Raw genomic sequence first — 13,195 nt, forward strand, 5'->3', positions numbered from 1 at the left:
GTACACACCTTTTTTAAATAAATTTTACAAATGTTAAGTGTTTGTACTTTTGTCACTGATTTCCTAACCTTACTTTAATTTTATTTGAAAAAGATTTAATAGAATTAAGAAAGAGAGAATATTAAATATAGAAATTATTTAACGTATAAACAAAAAGAACGAAGACAATATAAAAGTTAATGTTTAAAATTTAATAACAAAGTCAAAAATTAAATCATAAATGTCAAAAAACAGCTATTATAACAAAGTTATTTAAAGATAAAGATGTATATAACTGACGATATACTTGACATGTTTTTTTTTTATTTAACGTATATTATTTATATTGATGTAAAAAGCACAATTTTAATATTTCTATAATATTTATCATTACATACTATTTACATTCCAAGTAAATGCAGTAATTGAAATTTCAATACGAGCGGGAATCGTTAGGAAATGGCGGACCAATCAAAAGTGGCCCCCTGATGGCCAGTCTCTGTTAGAGGGTCTCTATCTGTGGGTGTTTTCCAACAACGTACACAGATGACACAGTGTAACACTGTGTCTTACACAAAGTGTTCCAACTGTAACACAGTGTTACACTGCTCGACACTGTAAAAAGCTAAGTACGAACGTGTAGAGTATGCCAATGTTACCAATTAGAGCTCTATCGTTCCAACAAGTCTTTACACAGTGGAGCACAGTGTAACGTTTCTGTGTCCTAGCTGGAAAACAGCCTGTAATGTCTTAAGACGCGAATGCAGGTATGCAAGTAAACAACGGAAAATGTAGAAGAAAAGCAAATAATTTTTCTGAACGTCTCGTTCCTATTTTATATACAGCAGAAAGCATTTATTTTCCTTCAATCAAAAAATTTTTTTAATTAAAAATAGTCATTTTGAATAGGGAAAGTGAAAATGCGTATGTGTGTTGCGTGTAAATATAAGAAAATACATCCGACGGACAATATATCTGTTTATTCGTAAGTAGTAAATAATATTTGTAATTATTGGTTTTATCGAAAGTAATATATATATATATATATATATACGTATATATATATATCATAGTTCTAATTTTATCACGTGTTGCCTAAAAGATTTCCAAAGAATGAACAAATACGTCAGTTATGGATTGCAGCCATAGGACAAGAGAATTATAAACTAAGAAAATCACATGTTTTGTGTAGCCAGCATTTCGAAAATAATTGCTTTTTCTATTCCATGAGAGGAAAAACGAAGAAATATATCAAGCCAGATGCAATACCAACAATTTTTGATTCTTATCATTTGAGGTATACATTTATATTACATTGCTATTCAAAAGATTATATATGTCACTGAACAAGCTGCTGGCATTATTTATAATTGTGTTATAGAGAAAAAATATCAAACATTAACAAAAATATTGAGGAAATACAAATTGTAACGAAAGTGACCTCGAACACTGTTGACGATAGAGATGTAAAACAAAGCATTATTATAAAACATGAAAATATAAATAATGACAATGTAAATAAAATGCCGAGTATTTCAAACACTGATGACAGTATAGAAAATAATCAATCCCATATGGAAATCATCCAAAATGATTCTGACGTTGATAATTGTAATGAAAGGTATGAAAAATATCTATGCATGATGTCCCCATGAAGAATTTTTCATACATGAATATATATAATATATATAAATGTATACAAATATATATATGTACAAAATATGTCCATACCTTTTTTCTTTTGAAAATTACTATTTGGTACAAGAAAAATAATACTTATCATTCATAAGAAAATAAAAAATAATTGAAATAATAAAATTTTTGCACTGTTTCTTGTACAAAGAGTCACAAAGAAAATTATCCTTTCAATTATATCTTGTTTTTTTATAAATATAAGTATTATTTTTCTTGTACCAAATGGTAATTTAAAAAAAAAAAAGTGTATGATAATATAATATGGACATAATTCATACAAAATGTATGTTTATTTATAATTGTGTTATAGAGAAAAAATATCAAACATTAACAAAAATATTGAGGAAATACAAATTGTAACGAAAGTGACATCAAACATTGTTGACGATAGAGATGTAAAACAAAACATTATTATAAAACGTGAAAATATAAATAATGACAATGTAAATAAAACGCCGAATATTTCAAACACTGATGACAGTATGGAAAATAATCAATCCCATATGGAAATCGTCCAAAATTATTCTGACGTTGATAGTTGTAATGAAAGGTATGAAAAATATCTATGCATGATGTCCCCATAAAAAATTTTTCATACATGAATATGTATAGATAATATATATATAAATGTATACAAACATATATAAGTATGTACGAAGTATGTCCATACATCCTTTTTTCTTTTGAAAATTACTATTTGGTACAAGAAAAATAATACTTACATTCATAAGAAAATAAAAAAATAATTGAAATAATAAAATTTTCGCATTGTTTCTTGTACAAAGAGTTACAAAGAAAATTATCCTTTCAATTATATCTTGTTTTTTCACAAATATAAGTATTATTTTTCTTGTACCAAATGGTAATTGAAAAAAAAAAAGTATGTATAATATAATATGGACATAATTCATACAAAATTATATGTTTATATATATTTATATATATTCATGTATGAAAAGTTTTTTATCGGAGTTGTGCATTGAAATTGTACCTATTAATTGTCAGAAACATGTCTATTATTTCAGAGATCCGCAAATGAATGCTGGACTTTCAGAATCATCACACAAAAACTGTCAATGGATACGATATTTTGGAGATTGCTCCGAAAAAGATTTGGAATCTCCTTATAAAGCAAAACGCGTTTGGCAAATAGTCACAAACACAGTCAACCATCAAAGACGTAAAATATTAAAATTGCACCAACAAATTCGACGACAGAACAGGAAGATCACGAAGATGCAATCCTTGATTGTCGAATTAAAGAAAAAACAGATAATATCCAATCAAGCTAAAAATATTATATCTGTAAGGAATTAAGTAATTGAATACTTGATATACTGAAAAAAAGAACTATACCTAAGTAATTTTTACTTTATTCAAGTAATTCAAGCAAATTCGGAAATGTTAAAATGAATTTATTTCTATCCATTTCAAATTATTTTCGTTTGCTGAGTTTGCAATTGTCCTATAATTGCAGCTATTGAAAATCTTATTTAAAAACTACGACTGAAACTGTAATGCATTATACGATTTTGTATACAGAATACTAATAATCTTTATGTGCGTATAATTTACGCATTTTCCTTTCTAAAATGGTTTTGGCTTCTGTGATTGTTATAATATAGGCTTCTGTTCCTGAGCAATGTAGAGCACTTTGGCAGCGTCAGTTCGGTACAGTAGCAAAGAGTGCGTATCCAGATTCCCTTAGAACATTTGTAATGACATATTTCTATTCGAGTGCAGCATACGATTACGTTCGGAAAACCTTTATGAAATCCTTACCACATCCATTAACAATCAGACGGTGGTATCAACATATCACTGGATCGTCTGGCTTTACTGAAGAAGCTATCACCGCATTGAAGGAGAAAATAAAAACAGCTTCGTCTGAAGGCAAATGTTTGTTTTATCTTGTTGCAGACGAGATTAGTTTAAGAAAGTGTGTTGAATTAGATGATGATCAATATATAGGTATGATGGATATTGGAATCATATAGAGCCAAACGACGTATTGCCTGAAGCCAAACATGCACTCGTTTTTTTAGTAACATGCATAAATATGCATTTTAAAATTTCAATTGCATACTTTCTCATCAGTGGATTGTCTGGTAAAGAACGAGCTAATCTGCTCAAACAGTCTTTAATGATACTGCAATCAGCGTCCGGTGTCAAAGCGCTGTTGCCCGTATGAGGATCCGGGCTTACTGTTCACAACATAGAGGAAATAAAGAACAAGGTACAAAGTTATTGTGCGTATTTGGAAATGTTACATGATGAAAAAGGCCCAATTCTTCAATTTCAAAAGAAAATATGATTTCTTGGTATGATTGTTTGCATGAAAAACGTAATAAGTTTTACAAAAGCTCTTTTCGCAACCAAAAAGATAAATTTTCTGATAATATATATAAACTCTCGCAAGATTATCTTGAGACATTTTTTAGCGTTATCAGACGTCGTGGAGAATAATTACCATGCGCTTTATTGGCCACTTGGAAGAAATTTACGTTAACTTTTCAGGTGAATTATCTTATAGTCATTTTACCGCGTACCGCGCTCCATGTAATCGCACTCTGATCAGTATTATGGGCCTTCTACAATAAGCCATAAGTCATAAATCGGAAGTAAGAAACTAAAAATTGACGACTGTGATTGGTCCATTTCTAGCTTATGACTTATGATTTGTGACTTACGGCTTATTGTAGAAGGCCCATTACGTTTATGGCCTTACGTTTTTCTATGTGTCATGGGCTTTACAGGGGGTCAATCACGTACCTTTTCCCCTAGGGCGGAAACGTGAAAAGTGAAAATTTTTTGCATGTATGTGTGTATATGTTCATATATACATTCATAAAAGTTTTCACTTTTCACGTTTTCGCCCTATAGAAAAAGTTACGTGATTGACCCTCTGATCGTGTACAGGGCAGCGATCATGTAATTTCCAGTGGAACTTTTCACTTTTCACTTTTCACTTAGTGATTTCACGCGAACTTTTCCACGAATATAGTGCGATTATATAACTAATGAGCGGAAAGTGAAATTACCAAAAATGAGAGATAACCTTATTTACCTTGTAAATCACTGATAGATAGTAAATAAAACAAATAAACAAATAAAGCAATAACAATGAATGTTACAAGTAAACAAAAGGAAATGTATATATTATGATGAATAACGTGATAATAGTGAAATGTAAATGTTTACCATTTATACTTATAAAAATCTATATAATCTTAGAAATATCATTAATAAAAAAAAAAGATTGTTTTAAAGAATTGTTTTAAAGACAATCAAAATAATGTCAATTTGACGTCATATTGATATTATTTTGATTGTTTTGTTCTCCTTGGATGATAACTTTAGAAACTAGAAACGTTTCTTGCATCTCAATGTTCTAGTTACTTCGAGTCACTAAACTTTCACCTTCCCGCTATCACATTTGATGGCGGAAAAATTCACGTGAAAAGTTTCACGTTTCAACGTTTCGCCGAGTTCTATGATCATAAGTTCACGTGAAATCTTTCACTTTTCGCCTTTCCGCTCTAGGGGAAAAGTTACATGATCGCTGCCCAGAGGTCTTTACACCATAGGCGCATTAATACATGGGGCACAATGGTGCACACTAGAGTCCCTAGAAGTAAGAGTTGCGTCAATCTTCTAGTTGGATTAAAAATGGCGTACTTTTACTGCATATAGCACATGCCGCATGCATACGTAGTACACGGACTAAACATACGTACAAGAATATAATAACGGTAGGTATATTTATAAGTGTCAACGTTTTAATTAGTATTAATAAATTCCAAATATTAGCGAATAAGGAAGTATATGTAATTAAGAATTAAATTGTTAAAATTTTACAAAGTAATAAAAAATGAGGATGTATAAGAATAAAGCTAGTGTTATAACCTCAATTCCATAAAAAAAAAGCGTTATTTTTTAGAAAATAACTGACTGTTGCTTTGTTTATGAAAATGTTTATGAAAATTTTAATAATTAATATATCTATTATTTTAATAAAATATTGTACTTTGTGTGTCTTATTTTTATTTCATTTCTTGTTTCATGTATAAACATATTGTATTTTTATTATATATTTTTCATGTGTATGTGTGTTGTGTGTGTATGTGTGTGTGTGTGTGTGTGTGTGTGTGTGTGTGTGTGTGTGTGTGTGTGTGTGTGTGTGTGTGTGTGTGTGTGTGTAGTGTGTATTCCTTAATAATCTATCCAATAATTTATTAATAATTCTTAACTTCTAATTATATTCATAATCCTGTTCTCAGTGAAAGAATTCATTTTACGTCGCGCAAGTGTGTGCAGGTTTCCTTCCACATATTCAGTCATCACTGATTGGTTCCGCCATTATTCATCCAGCCAATCAAAAACAGTACACGATTGATGCACTCTTACTTCTAGGGACTCTAGTGCACACTTGCACAGTGGCTGCCGCCGCGGCCCTATTCGCCGTGATACATGAATTGAGGTTAGGCGCCAGCCTTTACGTGTTGCGTATTTGTAACTATCAAGAATTTTGTACGAATTACGAAGTGCACACGTGCAGAAGTGTTATCTAGTAACATTATACTTAATAATTCTAAGTCACTTTAAGCAATATTCAATATTAATTTTTTAAAAGTAGACAAGTTTTATGTGGTATCCCATTATACCCCGCATAAATGACAGTGAGATTTATGACACTCTCACAAAACAATAATTTCGTCCTGTTAACTTATACTTTTGCAGTAAAACTTAGGTTTTTCTTATAGTAAAGACTCCAAAGAATATTTTAATATATAAAAAAGTTGATTTATTTATTTGTAATATATTTAAAATTTGAAAAAACTTAACTATAACCATTATACCTCGGGTTCCCCTAAACATTATAATAATTTTACAATAATATCGTTACTTTAATAATAATGTGTATAATTAATCAAATAATATATGATAATATCTGATAATACACTAAGTACTCAACAAAATTAAAGAATCACTTGTTCCACTCTGCAAAAATAGGCAAACTTTGAGATAGAATAACTTCGTCAAAAACCATCGTATCGAAATGTTTAAAAAAGCATTTTAAAGCTTGAAATCTCTACTTTTCAGACCTGTACTTCAAAAAACGATCTTACTGATATTTTGTGAAGTTGCACAATCATAAATAAAAGAGTGTCAAACCTAAACATTTTTTTACAAAATTTGCCAAGTTCCACGGAGCCAAGTAAAAATTGTGCACAAATGCGGTTTACAGCTTTCGAAAGAGTAAATCTTTACCTTTAATTTATTTTTTTGCTGAGCTCTGTACGATTTTTTTTCACCGAGTTATTCAACGTTGAAGCAAACATGATCCTTTTTCCTTATATTAAATGACTCTAATTTTGTTGAGAAACAGCAGGCAAATTTCAAGATACAATTACTTCGTCAAAAACCATCGTATCGAAATGTTTAAAAAAGCATTTTAAAGCTTGAAATCTCTACTTTTCAGACCTGTACTTCAAAAAACGGTCTTACTGATATTTCGTAAAGTTACATAAACATAAATAAAAGTGCGTCAAACTTGAAAATTTTATACGAAATTTGAGAAGTTCTACGGAGTCAAGTAAAAATTGTGCACAAATGCGGTTTACAGCTTTTGAAAGAGTGAATCTTCACCTTCAATTTGCTTTTTTGTTGAGCTCTGTACGATTTTTTTTCACCGAGTTATTCAACGTTGAAATAAAAAGGCCATTTTTACTTAAACGTTAAATAACTCGGTGAAAAAAAATCGTACAGAGCTCAGCAAAAAAACACATTGAAGGTAAAGATTTACTTTTTCGAAAGCTGTAAACCGCATTTATACATAATTTTTACTTGGCTCTGTGGAACTTGGTAAATTTTGTAAAAATTTTTTAGGTTTGACACACTTTTATTTATAATGGTGCAACTTCACGAAATATCAGTAAGACCGTTTTTTGAAGTACAGGTCTGAAAAGTAGAGATTTCAAGCTTTAAAATGCTTTTTTAAACATCTCGATACGATGATTTTTGACGAAGTTATTCTATCTCAAAGTTTGCCTATTTTTGCAGGGTGGAACAAGTGATCCTTTAATTTTGTGTTGAGTAGTGTAGTTGTTATTTTTATTTGTATATTATTAAAATAGATAATTATAAATACAGAAAATAATTAAAATCTTTTTTCAGAAATGTTTTCAACTATGGTTTATAATAAAACAGAAAAAGAAGATGAATTCACAGAAAAAACAAATAGGTATATTTAAAAACTGTTTTATATTTTTTCATATAACAATATTCTGTAAAGTTATGATATATATATTCTTTTATTGCAGAAATACATGTACAGAGACAACTAATGTTGAAGTAATTCAAATGCAAGAAGAGACTAGGTAATTTATATTAATAGAGAACATTTTCATTTTTAATAAAAATATATAATTTTTTATGATATTTTCTCTGTCTCTCAGTAATGCCAACACTTCAGAAGTAATTCTGCCAATCACTATCTATGACATAGAGGCTGGAAAAATTGAACCGTAAATATTCATTTAATAATTTATTTGTATAGTAAAGCATACATTTTTATTTATAATAAAATTTTCTTAGAAACATTTACTTATTACTAGAATGTGTAATTCAAAAATTAATCTATTATATTTATATTTTTTAACTTTATGTTTTAATATTATTTAAATTTATTTCTTGTTAGTATATATAGAATTTATTAGATTGTTTATCATATTCCAAAAAAAACTGTATGAGTTTATTGAATTTGTATCATATTACAGAAGTACATCCAGGAGTCAAAATGTAATTGATAAATCGACGGGTAATAGCCCAAGGAAAAGAAAATTGCATTTGAAGATCAAAAGATTACAGGCGCAAAATAAAACGCTACGTGAAAGTATTAGAAGTCGTCTAATACGACTTCGTTTAGAAAAAAAGAAGAAGAAGGTAACACTTAAAGAAGAGAATGAATTCGAGCAATTGAAAAAATTAGGCCATAAATTATTGTCCGAAAATTTTAATAAAATTTTAATGGCACAAGTTAACGCACAGCTTAAAAATATACGTGGTAGAAGATATGACCTCGAATTAAAAAAATTTGCATTATCAATATATTTTTTAAGTCCACGAACTTATCGAGAATTGCAACAATCTATTGCATTGCCTTCTGTACGTTCTTTACATTTATTTGCAGAAAGATGGAATATCTTACCGGGTATAAATAATAAAATTTTTGAAGTATTAAAATTAAAATTAAATTCATTACCATTGATAGAACGTCATTGTATATTATGTGCAGATGAAATGAGTTTAAAAAGTCACTTGTTTTATAATATATCAAGAGATGAAATTATTGGATTCGAGGATACTGGTAATAAAAAATCATCTATACCTGCAAAAAGTGCTTTGGTTATAATGGCACGTAGCATTGCAGGCGAATGGAAACTGCCCGTTTACTTTTGTTTTGTAGAAACTACGTGTCATAGCAATGAATTAAAAAATATTTTATTTGATATTATAATTAAGTTAAGAAGTTGTGGTGCTTCGGTGCATGCATTAATAACAAATATGGGTTCTAATTTTATACAACTATCTCGTAATTTAGGAATCTCAACAGAAAATTCTATCTTTTCAGTTAACGAAGAAAATGTAGTTTACATTTTTGATACTCCACACTTAATTAAAGCAACTCGAAATAATTTACTAAAACACAATTTTAAAATTAATAATAAAATAGCTTCTTGGGATCACATTGTACAGTTTTATCGACGAGACAGGACACAATGGATAAAAGCAGCTCCTCAATTATCAATGGATCATATAGAGCCAAATAATTTTTCAAAAATGAAAGTAAAGTATGCTATACAAATATTTAGTAATCGTGTAGCTGCAGGAATGTGTACGCAAATGTCTTCTGGTTTTCTTCCAACTGAAGCAGTTGGAACTATAGATTTAATAGATCATTTTGATAAATTATTTGATATTTTAAATTCATCAACTTTAAATAATTATAAAGAATATGGAAAAGCTTTTACCGGAAATGACAAACAAATGCAGTTCTTGGAAGAAATGTTATATTTTATAAAATGTATTAAAGTTGTAGACAAAAATAGTAATAATAAATATGTAAAAGTTAAATGCTTTGATTGCTGGCAAATAACAATCAATAGTATTATTCAGCTGTGGACAATATTAAAAAATTATCATTTTCAGTATCTCAAAACACGTAGATTAAATCAAGATTGCATCGAAAATTTCTTTGACTCTGTTCGGAAACAAGGTGATAATTGCTTTAATCCGACACCTATACAATTTACACGTGCTTTTAAAAAATTATTCAGTACGAAATTTTTAGAACAATCGAAAAATCAAAATTGTGCTCCTGATAATGATGAAATACTAAATCTTATTGGACCGTCTAGTATTAAAGAGTCCACAACTTCGGAATTTGTTCCATCATTAACGCTTAAAGTTTTAAAAATTCCAACTCATGATTACCAAATAATGACTCTGCCAGAAGAAAATGCGCTTAAGTATGTATGCGGCTATTTAATTAAAAAGTGTACAGCAATACATACATGTGATATATGTACAAAATATGTAAATGAAAATGAGGCTGTATTAGGTGAAACTACATTATATTGTTCTTTTCGAGCTTGTGAAAACGAAGAAGGAAATTTGTTTAGAAATTTTCATATACCTAGTAATGACTTTTATAATTATATTCAAAAATTAGAAGAAATATTTGTAAAAAATTTTGAAAAAAATTGCTTTCAGAAAAATATTGGTAATTACTTATTACAGTTGGCACAAAATATAACTTTTGAACCACCATGTCCAAATTTCCCAACTTCTTATTTAATAAAATTGTTTCTTCGTATGCGTATATATTATACAATAAAACAACATAATAAATCATGTAAAAAAATTTTAAAAAAGAATAGGAAAATGTTAAATATTTTGCATTTATAAATTTCCCTTTTTAATTTCATTTTATTCCTTTTTTTATGCATACAGTCTTATATTTTTATAATCTTTATATTATATCTTGTTACCGGGTGGGGTAATAACTTTGTCCACCTTGAATATCTCCGCTATTTTTAGAGATATGAAAATATTGTTATTACAAAAGTTGTAGGGCATCAAGAGAACTCTAACATATGTTAGTCATAATTTTTTTAGATGGAGGCGCTTCGGAGATTTCAAGGTCAACTTCATTTTTTTAAATGGAATTATATGAATTTTTTTTCACTATATGATTCCTCTAATTATTCTGTACATAAAAGTATTAAGGTAGAGATATAAAAAAAACCAATAGTTTACGAGATATTTTACACATTCTTTTGGTGCATATTGACATAAAATGTTTAGTAACTCATTAACTATTGACTTTTTGATAATCGTAATGCTTTTGTAAACAGTATAATGAGATGAATCAATTGGTGTGAAGAAAACGCATAGTTGCTATAAAAAAATATGTATGCAAAATGGATAATTTAGAAATAAGCAACTATGTGTTTCCTTCACACCAATTGATTCATCTCATTATACTGTTTACAAAAGCATTAAGGTACGATTATCAAAAAGTCAATAGTTAACGAGTTACTAAACATTTTATGTCAATATGCATCAAAAGAATGTGTAAAATATCTCGTAAACTATTGATTTTTTTATATCTCTACTTTAATACTTTTATGTACAGAATAATTAGAGGAATCATATAGTGTAAAAAATTCATATAAATCCATTTAAAAAATGGAAGTTGACCTTGAAATCTCTGAAGCGCCTCCACCTAAAAAAATTATGACTAGCATATGTTATAGTTCTCTTCATGCCCTACAACTTTTGTAATAACAATATTTTTATATCTTTAAATTTTTAGATTGAGAGCGGAGATATTCAAGGTGGACAAAGTTATAGCCCCACCTGGTACCTATATGAATATTTGAATTATTATAATTACGATTTTATTAATTTTTATTAATATTTTTGGTTCCATTTATTTTATATTTCAATTATGTGTGCTTTTCATTGCTGTTATTCTTTTTTAATCTTGTATGCTCATTTTACATTTTTGTTTACTTTAATATTTTATTATATAATTCAATAATGAGTTAATTATTTTGTAATTTAACAGGTCTTTCTTGTGTAATATTTTATTCTTAAATAACGAGCCTTACATATAATTTTCTCAATTGCGTCATTAGCTTCTATGCACATTAATTGAGCCTTTGTGTTATTTATTTGATAAGTGATGTGTACAATAATTGATGTGTAATATTAATATATCTAATTGTATGTTGCGCGTATATGTGTGTTATTTTATGTGTGTACTTGCATGTATAAATATGTATTATGAAGATTTTTAATTAATTAATTCTTTTATTTTAATAAGTTTCAAGGATGAATAATTGGGAGCCTCAAACTTTTGGACAATGGAATACTGCGTTTAATATTATTTTATTACTTATATTTTATGCATTTGTGTGAAAGTTATATTTTATATATAAAATTTTTTCTCATATTTTTATTAGGTTTTTCTTTCTCTGATTTATGTCGAGGTGGATCGAGTAGCTGAGATACAAATCAATGAAAGAACTATCCAATAAAAATGGATTTTCTATTTTCTTCTCTTTTTTTGGTTTATATTGAGGTGGATCGAATAGCTGAAATACGGATTAAAGGAGACAGAAGAAAAGAAGATCATGATAATGTACGTGTATGCATAATGAATATTATCTTTATTTCTTATTATGTATATACGATTATAAAAATAAAATATTATTTTAGTTTAAAAATGAATACCTATATTCTATTTATTTCTAACATTTTAATATTTTTTATAGGAATAAGAAGTATATTTTTGTACATATAGACATATATATGTAATAATATTTTAAAAAATTGACAATGAAATAAAAAGGCAATTAAGAGTCAATATTATATGTGTGATCTAATAAACCATTTACTAATATATTATAAATTAAAATAAACTAAAATTCACATTATAAATGCGCACGCAATCAAAAGTCAAAATCATAATGTTTCGGCTGCATATTCGAGCCATCCTCAGATGTACATACAAATATTAATTCACGCAGTAAAATATCTTTAGTTAACGCAGTAAAAAATTAACAAGAATATATCGATAATAGAGTGTTCTAAAACATTGAGTATTTCCACAGAGAGAACAAATTAGCTCATCAAGCGATTGGATGATCGTTTGTGTTGTATCCCTGTGGTTCTAATGAGGACACAAAATTACAATGGTACTCTGGAATTACAAGCAATTATTTTTCATTGCACGGGCTAGTGTAAATTAAATAAATTTCAAATCAAATCTCAATAACCAACTTTTATATTTTGTGCACTAAGAATAACAAATTGCAGAAATTTTTTAGAAAACTGTAATATGCAAATTGTAATCTGTTTTACTTGTATGTATGTATGTTCATTTTGAATTTGCACCTTGAATGATCTATTAGTTACTTTTCGTGGTACATATTCAACATAGAAAATATAC

At 28.2% G+C, this 13,195-nt stretch overlaps 1 protein-coding gene across 1 annotated transcript; it reads left to right on the forward strand.

Annotated features, from left to right (window-relative positions):
- The first annotated feature begins 2,050 nt into the window (after nucleotides 1–2,050).
- LOC108773074 (uncharacterized) lies at nucleotides 2,051–11,621 on the forward strand. Its single transcript, XM_018538791.1, has 11 exons — nucleotides 2,051–2,224; nucleotides 2,700–2,979; nucleotides 3,300–3,645; nucleotides 7,852–7,918; nucleotides 7,998–8,054; nucleotides 8,133–8,201; nucleotides 8,454–8,619; nucleotides 8,867–8,887; nucleotides 9,886–9,952; nucleotides 10,028–10,205; nucleotides 11,555–11,621. The coding sequence occupies exons 1-11, from the start codon at nucleotides 2,157–2,159 to the stop codon at nucleotides 11,619–11,621; spliced, it is 1,386 nt and encodes a 461-aa protein (XP_018394293.1). The 5' UTR covers nucleotides 2,051–2,156.
- Nucleotides 11,622–13,195: the final 1,574 nt, after the last annotated feature.

This window comes from Cyphomyrmex costatus, unplaced genomic scaffold (genome assembly GCF_001594065.2).
Source record: "Cyphomyrmex costatus isolate MS0001 unplaced genomic scaffold, Ccosl1.0 scaffold199, whole genome shotgun sequence".
Taxonomy (NCBI): Eukaryota; Metazoa; Arthropoda; class Insecta; order Hymenoptera; family Formicidae; genus Cyphomyrmex; species Cyphomyrmex costatus.